This window comes from Lithobates pipiens, unplaced genomic scaffold (assembly GCF_037356315.1).
Source record: "Lithobates pipiens isolate NorthernLeopardFrog02 unplaced genomic scaffold, aLitPip1_a1.2 Scaffold_25, whole genome shotgun sequence".
Classification (NCBI taxonomy): Eukaryota; Metazoa; Chordata; class Amphibia; order Anura; family Ranidae; genus Lithobates; species Lithobates pipiens.
In genome coordinates, this window is record NW_027507787.1 from 177,374,231 (window position 1) to 177,387,934 (window position 13,704).

The 13,704-nt window shown below is 43.2% G+C and overlaps 1 protein-coding gene across 1 annotated transcript in view; it reads right to left on the reverse strand.

Annotated features, from left to right (window-relative positions):
- Positions 1 to 13,447, reverse strand: part of BLNK (B cell linker) — a gene marked incomplete in the record, with an annotated part of 346,417 nt that extends 332,970 nt beyond the window's left edge. Inside the window, 2 exon segments of the mRNA XM_077455234.1 lie at positions 4,278 to 4,340; positions 13,263 to 13,447. Of these exon segments, the coding sequence (XP_077311360.1) occupies positions 4,278 to 4,340; positions 13,263 to 13,337 (138 nt within the window).
- Positions 13,448 to 13,704: the final 257 nt, after the last annotated feature.

Consider the following 13,704-nt stretch of genomic DNA (forward strand, 5'->3'; position numbering starts at 1 on the left):
GATCACTTGCACTGAGTGGATCAACCAATCTGTGCAGAATGATACCAGGAATTTGGTGTTTTCTAGGACCAGGGTTAGTGATAGAAGAGAATAGCACAATGTAGTATCTTGTTGCTTGATCTATAAATATACCAGGAGGAAGTGAGCTTTCTGCTAAAGGGATAACAACAACTCTTCACCACTATTGAGTAGAGCTAAATGCCCTTTACTAATAGCCGTACATTCTAGACCTGTACATTTCAGACTCAATGTATATTTTTTATAGTCCATGAGTAATAATAGCATAAAAGCAGAATATTCTTTGTTCAGAAAAGCTAAACTGGTGATGATTTTGTTATTCACACAACACTCATTAATTAATTGTATATAACATCATAATATTAACAGTGGACATCCTCTATGTTACCATGGAAATATGCGACAGGCAGTGACCTACTCATAAATAAATTCCGAGGTTTAGAATATGGTGTGAAATCTGTTATTTGAAAAGTTCTTTGGGAGAATAGAGGAAAATTGCTGCTGATCAGTAATGAAGTCATAATTTAAGACAAGATTTCTACTTAACTAAAGGCAGTGGCTCCTCCTGTTATCAGATCCATCTGAAGTTTTCCAAGCTGACTCTCAAGTAAACCAGAAACAATATTGGCACGAAGACCTCTGATATGACTCTGCCCTAAGACATTACAGCTAAACTCCAATAATCGTTTTTTTTGCATACTTGCATTGAGCCAGCTTGGCTTGATGTAGGTAGGCATATTTGATTTCCAGAGGGCCACAGGGGATGCTGTAAATCACTGTAGTAGCCTATGCCAGGGCTGGGACAAGGGGTGGGCAAGAGGTGAGGCCGCCCCGGGTTCAGCGATAGTGGAGCGCACCCACTCACCCCATGAAAGCTCCAAATCAGCGGCTAGCAACCAGAGGCTTCAGTTTCAAATCTACTCTGACAGCTACCGCTTGACGCCATGCTCTAACTTATCCGCTTTCCACCCACATCTGACACAGAAACACACCATGCATCTGCAACTACCTTCTAGCCACAAGAAAACAAGTGATTGGTCATGCAGGGGTAGTGGTGCACAATCCATGCCAACCATAGAAAGTTGGAGCAAGGGGGCAAAGAATGGGCACAAAGTCTTAACCTTGCCCTGGGTGCTGGATGAACCTGTCCCAGTACTGGCCTGTGCTACAAACAGTAAGAGCTTTGATCTACTAGGTTGTGTGTGAACAGATTTTTCTCTGCACGCTGACCAAAAGGGATCACTTACTTATCACTACTGCCATTCACAGAAAGCCTCAAAGTGGTTGTAAATTCTTATAGATACCCAGTGAAGTGACTGGTCTCCTATAAAACACTAAGATGAAGCAAATTCTAAGTTGTACCTGTTTTTCTGCAGTCTTCTCTTGACTACATCTGTTTAAAGTACAGAATTTATACAGCTTGTCTGGGATGTCAGAAAGCAGGGAGTGGGGAGCTGAAGTTACATTATGCAAATCTAAGTACAGGGAGCTCTGACTGCTGAATGGAGGGAAGGGACCCCCCTCCCCTTCATGCAGCACAAAGAAACAGAGCTGAGGCTGTTAATCACAGGCTGTGTGCTTGAGCTCCCTCCCATGTCACCTTTTTACATCTTGCTATCAGGACAGCTTGTCGGATGTGACTCTAGCAGAGGAATGAAGCAGCACACAGAAACGACACTCAGTGCTCTGGATTGAGACACACTATAGAGGGATATGCTTTATTCATATTTCATGTCAGAGGTGTATAATCACTTTACATTTTTTCAATGAATAAAGGCATTTTTTGTTAAACAAGGTGGAGATTGTAATGTTTCCTCCACTCCTCTTCATCTTGTCCAATCAGATAACACCCTTCAGTAAAAAAATACAGGGTGTCCTATGAATGGTGGAGGTGCCAAGCTAGTGACCCCCTATGGTCAGTGTGTAAGCAAGGTCCTGATTAGTTTTCAGCAATGGTCATGCTGGCCAAGGGTACCTCCCTGTGTCTTCCCACAACAGGAATGAGATGGGGTAACAAACCCCTGTATTATTGAGGACCTCCGCCATCTTGACTACTCAAGTACTCCTGGCCTGAAGCCAACCTTCTGAAATAAATTATTGTCCACGCAATCAACCACTTAAAAAGGCTGTTCTCTTTGCAAAGGAAGCTGCACTTTTCAAGGGAATGTCCCCCAGAGCTTAGTGAATGTGGTGAAATTTCACTTTACAAAGACCACCCAATCATGCTAAAGATGGAGGAGACTGTTCACATGCAGCAACCATGATGCTTCGTGTCGCCTCAGCTGCAAATTTCACACAACATGGTGAACTGACAGATGGCATTGCCTGTCAAACTTGGCCATTAAAGTCAATAGGGCCAAACTGTAAACAATTGTTTTACAGCTGTGGTGCAATAGCCCCATTATAAAAAAAGAAGGCATTCAGGAGGAGGCTGCTTATCCAAGCCTTGAAAATCGATCCACCATTAATCACTTTTTAGAGCCTTGGCTAGTGTGAACCTAGCCCAAATGCATTCACATAAAAGGGACACTTGAAATAAACCAACTCCCACAGGAGGTTCTTGCTGATTATGTGCTTTTCTTAAAAAGTTTGAGAAAGGCTGCCCTAGCCCACAATTATCAAGGAAGGCTTAGCATGCATTCCTAACTGCAGCTGCATTCCAGAGTGCATTCCAGCATTACACACACACACACACACACACACACACACACACACACACACACAAACATGAAGTATTTTACATGCTTACCTGTGTTTTTCCTTTCCATAAACAACTTCAATAAACTTGCATTGTGCCTCTGAATATGCAAGCAAATTGGAACAATCAATTCTCTAGCACAGCCCTCTCTCTCCTGCCATGTCATAGCTCTCTCCTCTTTTGTATGTGTCTAATCTGTGCTGACCCAGCTCCTCCATATCGCCAGGGCCGTTTTTAAGGCAGGGCAAAAGGGGCAGCTGCCCTGGGCCCTGTCATTGTTGTGGGGCCCAAAGCAGCTGCCTCATACTTGCCAACTATCCTGGTTTAAATTCCCTCGTCCTTTGAGGTTTTAGTCCAGTGCTGTGTCCCAATATCTCAGTGTGAAGTGCTGCTACTAATGCTACCCTATGTTCTGCCCTATTTTTGTGTAAAGATGACTCACCTGCAGACCCTGTGTTTACATGTAAATTACCGGCATTCATATGTAAATGGGGGCAGCCGACGGCATTGTATTTCATGCCCCCCTGAGGTCATATCCGCAATAATCTCTAGCAACCAATAAACAAGCAGAAATCATGTGCTGTAACCTCTAGCAACCAGTCAGTGAGCGGTAATGATACACTGTAACCTCTGGCAACCAATCACAATAGCTGCCTGATCTGATTCAGTAAACAGATTTTTTAGCCTAACTGCTATTTATTGTATGTCTTAGCCCTTGTACACATGGTCGGACATACTGACAACAAAATCCGTCGGATTTTGTCTGACGGATTTTGTCCGAAACTTGTGATGCATACACATGAATCGGACAAAGTTGTCGGAAAATCCAGTCGTACGTAACGTGATGACGTTATTTCGTTACGACGGGACTACACTCAGGCTTGTAGCCAATAGCTTTGGCCTAGGAATTTGATCTGAGCATGTGTGGCACTTTGTCCGATCGGAATTCTCTACACACAATTGGACAAAGTCCGATTGGATCATGTTGTCGGAAAGTTTTATAGCCCAGCTCTAAAACTGTCCGTCGGATATTCCGACGGAAACAGTCTGATGGAGCCAACACACTGTCGGATTATCCGACAACACGGTCCGATCGGACATTTTCCGTCGGAATGTCCGACCGTGTGTACAAGGGCTGAGAGCAGGCGGAGAGCAAAACTGCATGGGGGGCCCCAAGAAAAGTTTTGCCCAGGGTCCAATCAATATTAAAGACGACCCTGCATATCTCCCTTCACCTCTCTAGCAGATGGAGGAGGAGTGAAGGAAATACTATACAGTGTTCATTGAGTGATAGCTAGGGCTGCTGACATCTCATCCAGTGTGGTGGGGCCCAACTGCAGTTTAGGGCTATTGAAGGTCTATACAAGGGTGGGATTTACAGGCAATGAGCATGCCTAAAATACGTTAAGAATGCATACTGTATAATCTTGTAGGAAGATTGTTGTAGAAATGAATGATCTGGTGACAGGGTCTCTTTATTGGAAGACTTGCATTCAACCTAATAGGCTCAGTGGATTATTAACACATTTGTGAATCATCATTGACATAACTTGACACTTACCAGAAAAGTATGTCCAGTCATTCCCATTTTTTCTACTACTCCAGTACATTCCTGAAGACCACACTGATAATGAGAAAACAGATTGCATGGAATTAGTTTGTATACACAGGCTGGGTTTTAAAATAAGGTTAGTAAAACTACAGTGAGCGTAAAGTTACTATTGCTTTACTATTCTGCCAGATGGGTAGTTTCTGTTGTGATTATGATTTAAACACAGTCGAATGATAATAAATGGCTTTAACCAAACACTAAGGGCCGGTTCACACTGCAGGCGATGCGAGGCGACACCGACTTGCCTCGCCGCGACCTGCCGCGACCTCAGCGGCAACTTGCAGATGACTTCTGTATAGAAGTCAATGCAAGTCGCCCCGAGGTTGCCCGAAAGTAGTACAGGAACCTTTTTTCTGAGTCGGAGCGACTCGAGTCGCTCCTCTCAGAACGGTCCCATTGTACAGAACGGGGGCGACTTGTCAGATCGAGGCGAGGCAAGTCGTGTCACCTCGCATCGCCCGCAGTGTGAACTGGCTCTAACCATGAATGAAAGAAATGTTTTTGTGTTATCATTCATATTCTCTGAAAAAATGGCCAAGAAATCATAAATTCTGCCAGGGTATGTAAACTTATGAGCACAACTGTAGATGTGGGCAAAAATGGAAGGGAAGTCCTGGGGAGCTTGCATGAAAAAAGGGAGGACTCCGGTGAGCGTAGCAAAGATGCGCCTATTTTTAGGTAAATATACAAACCGTGGAATGGCAGACCTACTGGATTCGGGATTTGCCGGGGGTTTTTTAGATTCTTTGTAGTCTTCCTCATCCCTCCATCCTGCGGACAATTTGAGGTCTGCGCTGGCTCACTTGGAGGGGAATGTCGGAAAAGTTGGTGAAGGAGGTTGCGCTGGGCCGCATGGCCGGTCCGTTTGGATTGTCACCGATCTACAATTTGGTGATTTCCCAACAAGTTTCGAGCTTATGGACCTTGATCGTGTCTTCAAATTGATACCATTATTTCGCTTTGCTATACGAGTGCTTTGGATTACAAGCATGTTTCCGGAACAAATTATGCTCATAATCCAAGGTTTTACTGTACTTCTTTTAGCTTGAAATAGAAACAAGTACTTTTCTTCTAAAGAAAACAGTTATTCACCGTTGCTTTATTGATGACATGTATACACTGCAGTTAAATGCACAGTTCTCCTAATGTCATCATTGGTGGAGCGGTGTTTAATGATTACTGCTGTTTTAAAGTGGAAGTGCATAGCAATAATCATTGACAGCTCCCCCATTAGACCTACTAGTCAGACTTTGACAAGGTGACTGCTATTTACCTTACTGAACAAGCGTGGCAGTGTAGATTTCCTGTATTGAGCCCAAAAATGTATACATACATCTCTCATACATATTGTCTGTGTTGCCCCAGCGGTATTGATTACATCTGTCATTTATAAGGACATATTTGGATCGGATTGGTGACTGTAGGTCAGTATAGTCAATTGTAACCATCCAAAAGAACTTATCACCTGTGTGATCATAAATTTCTTCTGAAAAATGACATGCATTTACAAATACGTTCGCAGCAAATATATCTTATCTTTATTAGGCTGTAGATTACATTGTGCTTGTTGGCCATTACTGGCAGGGAAAAGGAACTAACATGACACAACATGTATTGTACAATCCTTCGTTCTCTAGCTTGCTACCAAGGAACTGCTTGCCCAATTATTCATTCATCGTCTCAGTGGTATACATAATGATATGTAGCTATATGAATGAAATACTCTCACTTGATGAATAAACTTAATAAAGATTTGGCAAAATTTATTCTGTTTTTGGCTAAAAAACAAACTACACTGGGCATCCCTACAACTATTATGCCGTGTACACACGATCCGAATTCCGGCCAGAAAAAGACCGATGAGAGCTTTTCATCGGAAAATGCGACCGTGTGTATGCTCCATCAGAATTTAGCTGTCCGAATTTCCACCAGCCAAAAATTGATAGCATGTTCTCAATTTTCCCGGCGGTAAAACTTTCTATCGGTAATTCCGATCGTGTGTATGTAATTCCGACACGCCAAAAATCACGCATGCCCAGTTTCAACTACGAGACAGAAGCTATTGGCTACTGGCTATTGAGCTTCCTTTTTCTAGTCATGTCGTACATATTGTACGTCACCGCGTTATAAACGATCGTAATTTGATGTGACCGTGTGTAGGCAAGACAGCTTGAGCCGAATTCCGTCAGGAAAACCATCAGAGCTTTTTCCAACGAGAATTCCGATTGTGTGTACACGACATTAGGTTTGTTATCAAACGATTGCTATGATGTCTCCCAATAGAAGCCAGGACTTAAATCCCTGGCTGAGATATCACCTCTTTTGACATAAACAAATGTAGCACCTTCTACCTAGATAGGTGCTAGAGGTGAGTTTTTTGGTGAGTTCAGATAAATTTAAGCAGGCCTAGCTGGAAGCTAGGCCTGTTTGTTTTGATCTGTGTGGTCTGGGAGTGGCTCAATGTAGGCTGGTGAGAGGAGGGGAAGAGGGGTAGAGCTGTCTGAGGTGTCTAGGGTTGGCAGGGGGCAGGCTTCCTTGATATACCCAGGTTCAGCACAGCTGGAGGGTTGTTGTCAGGTGGAAGAACAGAGGATTGAGTGCTAAGCTATCGGGGCCTTTAAGGCCACTCTGCAGTTTTGGGGGGGAAGGGGTAGACCTTGGGCGTTGGACTCGGGTTCAAGATGAGTTCAGGACTTGGGTTCAGGAAGGATCCATTCAAGAATGCATGAAGGATCTGGACAGGAGGCACAGAGAGGAGTCAAGAAGGACAAGTAGTGCTTGTACTAGTACTAGTACTGCCGGGCAAGTCTTCGGGAGAGAACTACCATGCCTGAGAGGACTGGGAGTGTGCAGTCTGGGATGGGTGCAGAGCCAGCAGTAAGGATTGTGATGTCACAGGGAGTGGAGTCAGGCAGCTGCAGCCAGGAGGGCTGGCAGGGTCTGAAGAGGGATTACTGGGAGCAGTAGTCCACCATAGGACAGCTAGCACTAAAGACTTTCTATTCTATTTTTGCTAAACCAAAAGGGACCTGTAGTGCCTGTCTACAAATGGCAATTTTTAGGGTCAGACCAAGTCAGAGTTGGGCCTAACCATGTACTAGCTGTACCTGGAAGCAAGTGTTGTGCAGTAGAGAGAGAGTGATAGTCTGCAAGCAAGTGTTGTGCAGGAGGAGTTTGAAGAAGTGTCTTGTACAAACAGTATACATAGTTCTGTCCCAAATTAACTGTTCTGAAATTCTACTGGGCATCCCATATATTCCCATCCCTATCCAAGTTCAAATCCCTCAATAAAAATTCCAAAACAAGTACATGGACTGTTCATTGCTTCCAATGTGATTGGGAAGTGAATGCCGGGCTGGGCGGGGTCACAGGTGGAACACAACTTTCAGCAGCCCCTACGGGGGGTACTGCTAAACATGCATGCTTGTGAAGTCAGAGCAAATGCAATTCAATGTGTTATAGTACCCCTTTTAGAGTCATAGTTTGTCTCAACCTGTTAAAGTGGTTGTTAACCCTTACATATACCCAGTGAAGTGACTGGCCTCAGGTGATACACAGAGATAGACAAATCCTCCTACATAAGTTGTACCTGTTTATCTGTTTACACAGCACAGCATAGAGCAGTGTTTAACCTTTTTCAGTCAAGGCACCCTTTAAAAATGATAGACAGTCTTTAAAATTATGGACAGTCTTAAGGCACCCCACTCTAAAATGTAAAAAATATTCTAATAGTTCTACTGCAGCAACATCCACACACATAGGACACTTATTCTTCCAAAGCAAATACGCCTTTGCAACCTGGTACTAACTAGTATTCCGATGTTTCTCTTACTCCCTTAATTTTTCTCCATCACTCAGCTAATATGACCGCAATGCTGTTTGAGAGGGGCAGGAGAGGAGGATACAAGTATGCTATGCAGCCGACAGACATCCTCTTATTAACTGATTATGCCAATGGTTGTTAGGATGTCGGCAACTAGAAGGTTGTAATGGTGGTCAATGAAAACCTGTGGCTTTGTGTAACTAAAAGGCAGCTTCAGACACATGTCGGTTGTATACAATTATTGGACAATTTTTAGGCATTTTGCCAAGGCACCCCTGAAGAAACCTCAAGGCACCCCAGGGTACGTGAGCACCCTGGTTGAAAAAGGCTGAATTTTAGGCCAGCAGGAAGTTGAGTGTAATCTGAGACCTGAGTGGAGGAAAAGGACATACCCACAGCCTGCACAGTCCTATATGGGAATATGTACAACTTAAGCTTAATACACATGATGAGAAAATCGTACAAAAAATACTATTTTTGAAGCGATTATACGATAATCAGATTTTTAGTACACAGCTTTCGTCTGAAATTATCCAAAGGGACAAACAGGAAAATTTTCCTCGTACAAACACCAGATCGTATGATTTTGTTTTAATCAGTACAATATTTGTCTGAAAATACAATACAAATACAATACACTACATTACATTCACTTTCAAATTTTTATTCTGTCGTATGAGAAATTTCATAACTTTGGTAACCTCTTCATTTTCAATATGGAGATTAGCACTAAAAAAAACGGAGATCATTCGTCCAATAATGTTATCGCGTGTACCAGGCTTAAGGCTAGCAATCACCTGCTGTGTACTGGAGGAGGGCAGGGCCATGTCCCCAGATTGTCTGCTGTCAGAAGTGACTTATTCTCAGACGGCTCTTGTTCTTCAACAAAGTGCATTTTCGATGTATCTTGACAGCATGTTAACATTCGCACATGCTTACAGCTTAAAATATGGTCCATATACAGGATCTCTTTTTTTTTTTTATATACAGATCTGGATGCAAAAGTTTACTGATCTTTATGCAGCTATGTGCAAGGGCTCATAAAAAAAAAAAAAAAAAAAAAAAATTGTAAAAAAAGTTTACTGATAAAATTTCAATATTTTCCATGGCAATGGGCATGGTGAGCCCTTTGTGCGCCCAAAAAGCAGACCCTGTTGGGCTGAGCTTGCCACTAGTTTCTCATATGTATTGGAGGCTCCAACAATATGATCTGATCTCAGTGCCATAGTTCTACTTGGGAGTTTTGAAGTTTTCCATCCCTATCTTTGCATATTCAAGAGTTGTTATATGATATAAGAAACTGTTAAGTGGTGTAACTCTCCAGCATCTGCCAAAACTAAAGTAACATATCTGAAGCCGGTGTTATCAGGGAGAGGTGAGAGACAGAATATGACATGGAGGAAATGACCTGTCTCCTAAAGTGGCTTCACGGCAAGCATGGACTCACAATGCCCACTGATAACGGGAATGAACACCCGCTATAGTTTACATCCATCACTACCCACGTCCACTGGAAAATTCTAAAACTGTAACATGCTTGTTTCCATCTATAAGGCAATATTTACATTTATTGAAAGTTTCAAACTGAGAATTTATTGCCACAGGGGCGTGACGTCTGCAGTTTTTCCTGACATCGCCCTAAAATGTGTCAATATAAGCGTGAAGTAATACCATCACAAGTTAGAAAAATATCTCTACAAAATAGGCTTGAATAAATTCAAATACTAACAAGAATATGCAGGTTCATATGAGGATACCTACTGATTTACATGTGAACAACTAAACCCAAACCAATTCCAGTTTTGTCCTGTAAATATGATTCATTATAACATGAAAGTTCACATTTCTGGTAGCTTGGACATTGTGCGGTAGGCAGGATAGTGAAGTATAGACAATAACAAATATCTATGTTGTGTTTGTTGTAGTGTTAGAACGGAAGACAGATGAAGTGCTGTGATCACTAAAAAACAGCTGTAGGCTTTTTTGCAATGCCCCCATCCTCCCCACTTAGCTCATCTAACCTACACCTCCAGTCCAGCAACAACCTGCCGCCATGTTTACCTCCAGCTGGGCCTTTTATCCTTGCTACCTGCAAATGCACAGCTGAACACCACAGATATTTTTCCTAAACTTGAGAGTTAGGTCAGCCATAGATTCGAATTTCGGCCAATTCAGCAGGAACCGGCGGAGATTTGAACCATTAATGGCCAGGCTGAAAATTGATCAACTTGAATACAACCAGCCTGCTCGATTCTCTTGCGATTATCACTAGCAGCTTCTATAGCAATAATCATCTTCTTCTCCCGGCAGGGATGGCTTCCCCCGTCTGCCCCCATCAGTGGACAATTGCTGATTCCTCTGTCAGCTCTGTCTGGGCAACCCATGGTTGCAGGAAAGAAATTAGCACTGTGTATGGTGAGCCTTAGGCTACTTTCACACTGGGGCGTTGGGGGCGCCAGGGGTACCATCATTTACCATCATTTTAGCGGTGCTATTTGGCCGCCAGCAGGGTGCTTTTGACCCCCGCTAGCAGCCAAAAAAGGGTTATAACCGCTCATAAAGTGCCTCTGCAGCGGCGCTTTGCCGGTGGTTTGGCGGCGCTGCCCATTGATTTCAATGGGCAGGGGCACTTGTTTCCTACAGCGCTGCAAAGATGCTGCTTGTGATCTGCTAAAGCTGCCGACAGTGATTGGGTGAAAAAACCCTGATTGGCTGGTTGATGAATTGACTTCAGTACAACCAGCCTGCCCATAGACGGATGAAAATTTGGACAGTTCCTGCTGAACCGGCTGAATTTCAATCTGTCAATGACCGGCTTTAGTCCACTTTTCTGACAATGAGCAAATAGGCTGTTCACTTTGCATTGGAAGTTGCACATTGCATGGGAATTTTCCCCCGGAGCATAGTTAATGAGTGAAATTTCACTTTGCAAAAGAATACCCAATTAGGTGCAAGACAAAAAAAAACAAAATTTTTGCTTGCACATGATTGGATAATGGATACCAGCAGAGCTTTAATTCATTGATTAAAGTCTAGGGAAAATTCCCATTGCAAAGTGTAACTTCCCTAATGTATATATGTTACACCCGATTGTTACAGTCCCCCAATTCCAACTACCCCCCTCCACCAGCACTACTGAATCGCAAGGTTCTTCTACCTGTCATTTTTTTTATTTGGCATGGCTGTGTGTGACATTCACATTTTGCGAACCCTGAACCCTGTGCATTTAGACCCCTTTCACACCACACCGCACCTTGCGTCGGCGGTAAAACGCCGCTATTTTTAGCGGCGTTTTACCGCCGGATTTGCGGCGCATTTCGGCCGCTAGCGGGGCGCTTTTACCCCCGCTAGCGGCCGCGAAAGGGTTAAAACCGCCGGCAATACGCCGCAATAGCATTACAGCGCTGCCCCATTGATTTCAATGGGCAGCAGCGGTGGAGGAGCGGTAAACACACCGCTCCTTCACCGCTCCAAAGAAGCTGCTGGCAGGACTTTTTTCTGACGTCCTGCCAGCGCACCGCTGTAGTGTGAAAGCCCTCGGGGCTTTCACACTACACACAATGGTGCAGCTTCTTTAGGGCGTTTTGCAGGCGCTATTCCTAACGCTATAGCGCCTGCAAAACGCCCTGGTGTGAAAGGGGTCTTACAGAGTTTTGTGGATGGTGAGAGTCCCTTCTACCCGGCCCACTTTCTGCTAATGCTTATTTTACTTTTATCCACTGCCTTCTATTAACTGCCAGAATGAACAAATAAAACCCAGTACTTCAGAGTATTACAATTATATCTTATTTATCCATTGAAATCCTCTTCCCCGTTATGGATTAGAAAATAAATTGATCATTTATTGAAGCATGTATGGTAACCATAATTCCCAAAAACAGCTTAATTCCGATCAAGAATCCCATTGTAACACAACAGCCCCTTGTATGCCTCTAATTTGTGATACCTTATAATTATAAAACCAAACCTAGTCGTGCAACAGGGTGTGCTGGGGGTGCCTGGGCACACCCTAATCACCCTGTACGACGTAGATTCCCCCTGCTGAACCCCTGTGGCAGGCGGCAGCTGAGGCTACAGAAAAAGAGACTGGGGAATCTCTGTCCTCAGGCCCTCTCTCTGCTATTTCATCAAAGCCCCTCAATGGGGCTCCTAACAAATTGTAAGAAAAAAAAATAATATTGGAAAAAAGAATTGTAAAAAACAAAAACAAAATAAAATAATAAAAACAAAAAACTACTGACACCAATCTCATCCCTTCTGACACCATCCACTGCTCTACTGTGCATGTGTGTTTGGACTTTGGGGTGCACACCCTAATGCAATATGCTGCGCACACCTATAACGCCAAATTTTTTGCTAGATCTAAATTTTTTCCCCAATTGGTGCTTTTTTTTTTTTTTGCACATAACATTACAATTACCATTCTATACAAAAGTGTTATTTCAGTTAGAAGTGGAACCTAGTGGGCTGAGTCACTCCCCACCTTTTTATATGTCTGGAATAACCCAGTAGTGAAGTCCCCTCACATAATCCAGAGTCTATTCCTGCCCATCTCAGTTTGGGTGTTCCCGCCCACCATTGAATGTTCCAGCTTTATCTGTTGCATTTTCCATAAAAATAAATATAATACAAAATCCAACAGGAAGAGAACCCCTCGTAAGAGGTAGATCCAATGTGCAGACCTAGAAAAACCAAGACAGAGATCTCGCCAATGGAGTCCTGGAGAAATGGAAGAAACTGTTGAGTAGTCCAAGTCTCCAGCACCTACCAAAACCAGAATTACACTTTACGGTGGACTTAGAGTTGCCATCTCATCCCTTTAAACCTGAACACATATGAATTAGACGGGTTCTGAGTGCTAAATTAATGCAGATAAGGCAACAAGTGAGTTTAATTACAACCTCAATCAGCCTCAGAACCTGTGTAATTAATATGTGGTCGGGTTTAAAGGGATGAGATGGCAACCCTAGGTGGACTGGTCCTTTAAAGAAAATAATAGTTCTGCTACACAAAGTGTCAGTGTGACATCTATATTCTTTTTGAATACTTTTTGTGCAGTTTGTCCCATGTGTCAGCAGTATACATCAATGAGTATACAGCACCCTTCTTACCTGCTTTAAAAGATCAGAAACTTGATAAGTTGTCCAGCTTTCAAAGTCTTCCCGGAGTGGGAGTCTATACGCCATCGTAGGGACTTTCTTTACAATATAACATATGCCGAGCCTCTCTTAAGAGATTTACAAATTGTCAGAGAGGAAGTGTCCTTTTCAGTCTACAGTAGCTGCGTGGAACTAGGCTTAACCCCTTCATCGCCAGGGCTGCTATTGACATGCGTGTGAAAAATAGGACACTAGAGCAGGATCATCTATCTTGTCATTCTCCATTGATTGCTACTAAGCATGCTGTGTGCAGAAGAGCTCCAGGCACTAAGGAGTACTAGAAAAAAAAAAAGGGTGTGTGGATATGACTGTAAGCAGAAAGTAAATCATAGTCAGAAAGAGACCTACTGTATATGATCCATTTAAATAGCATAAATACTCTTTAACCACTTCA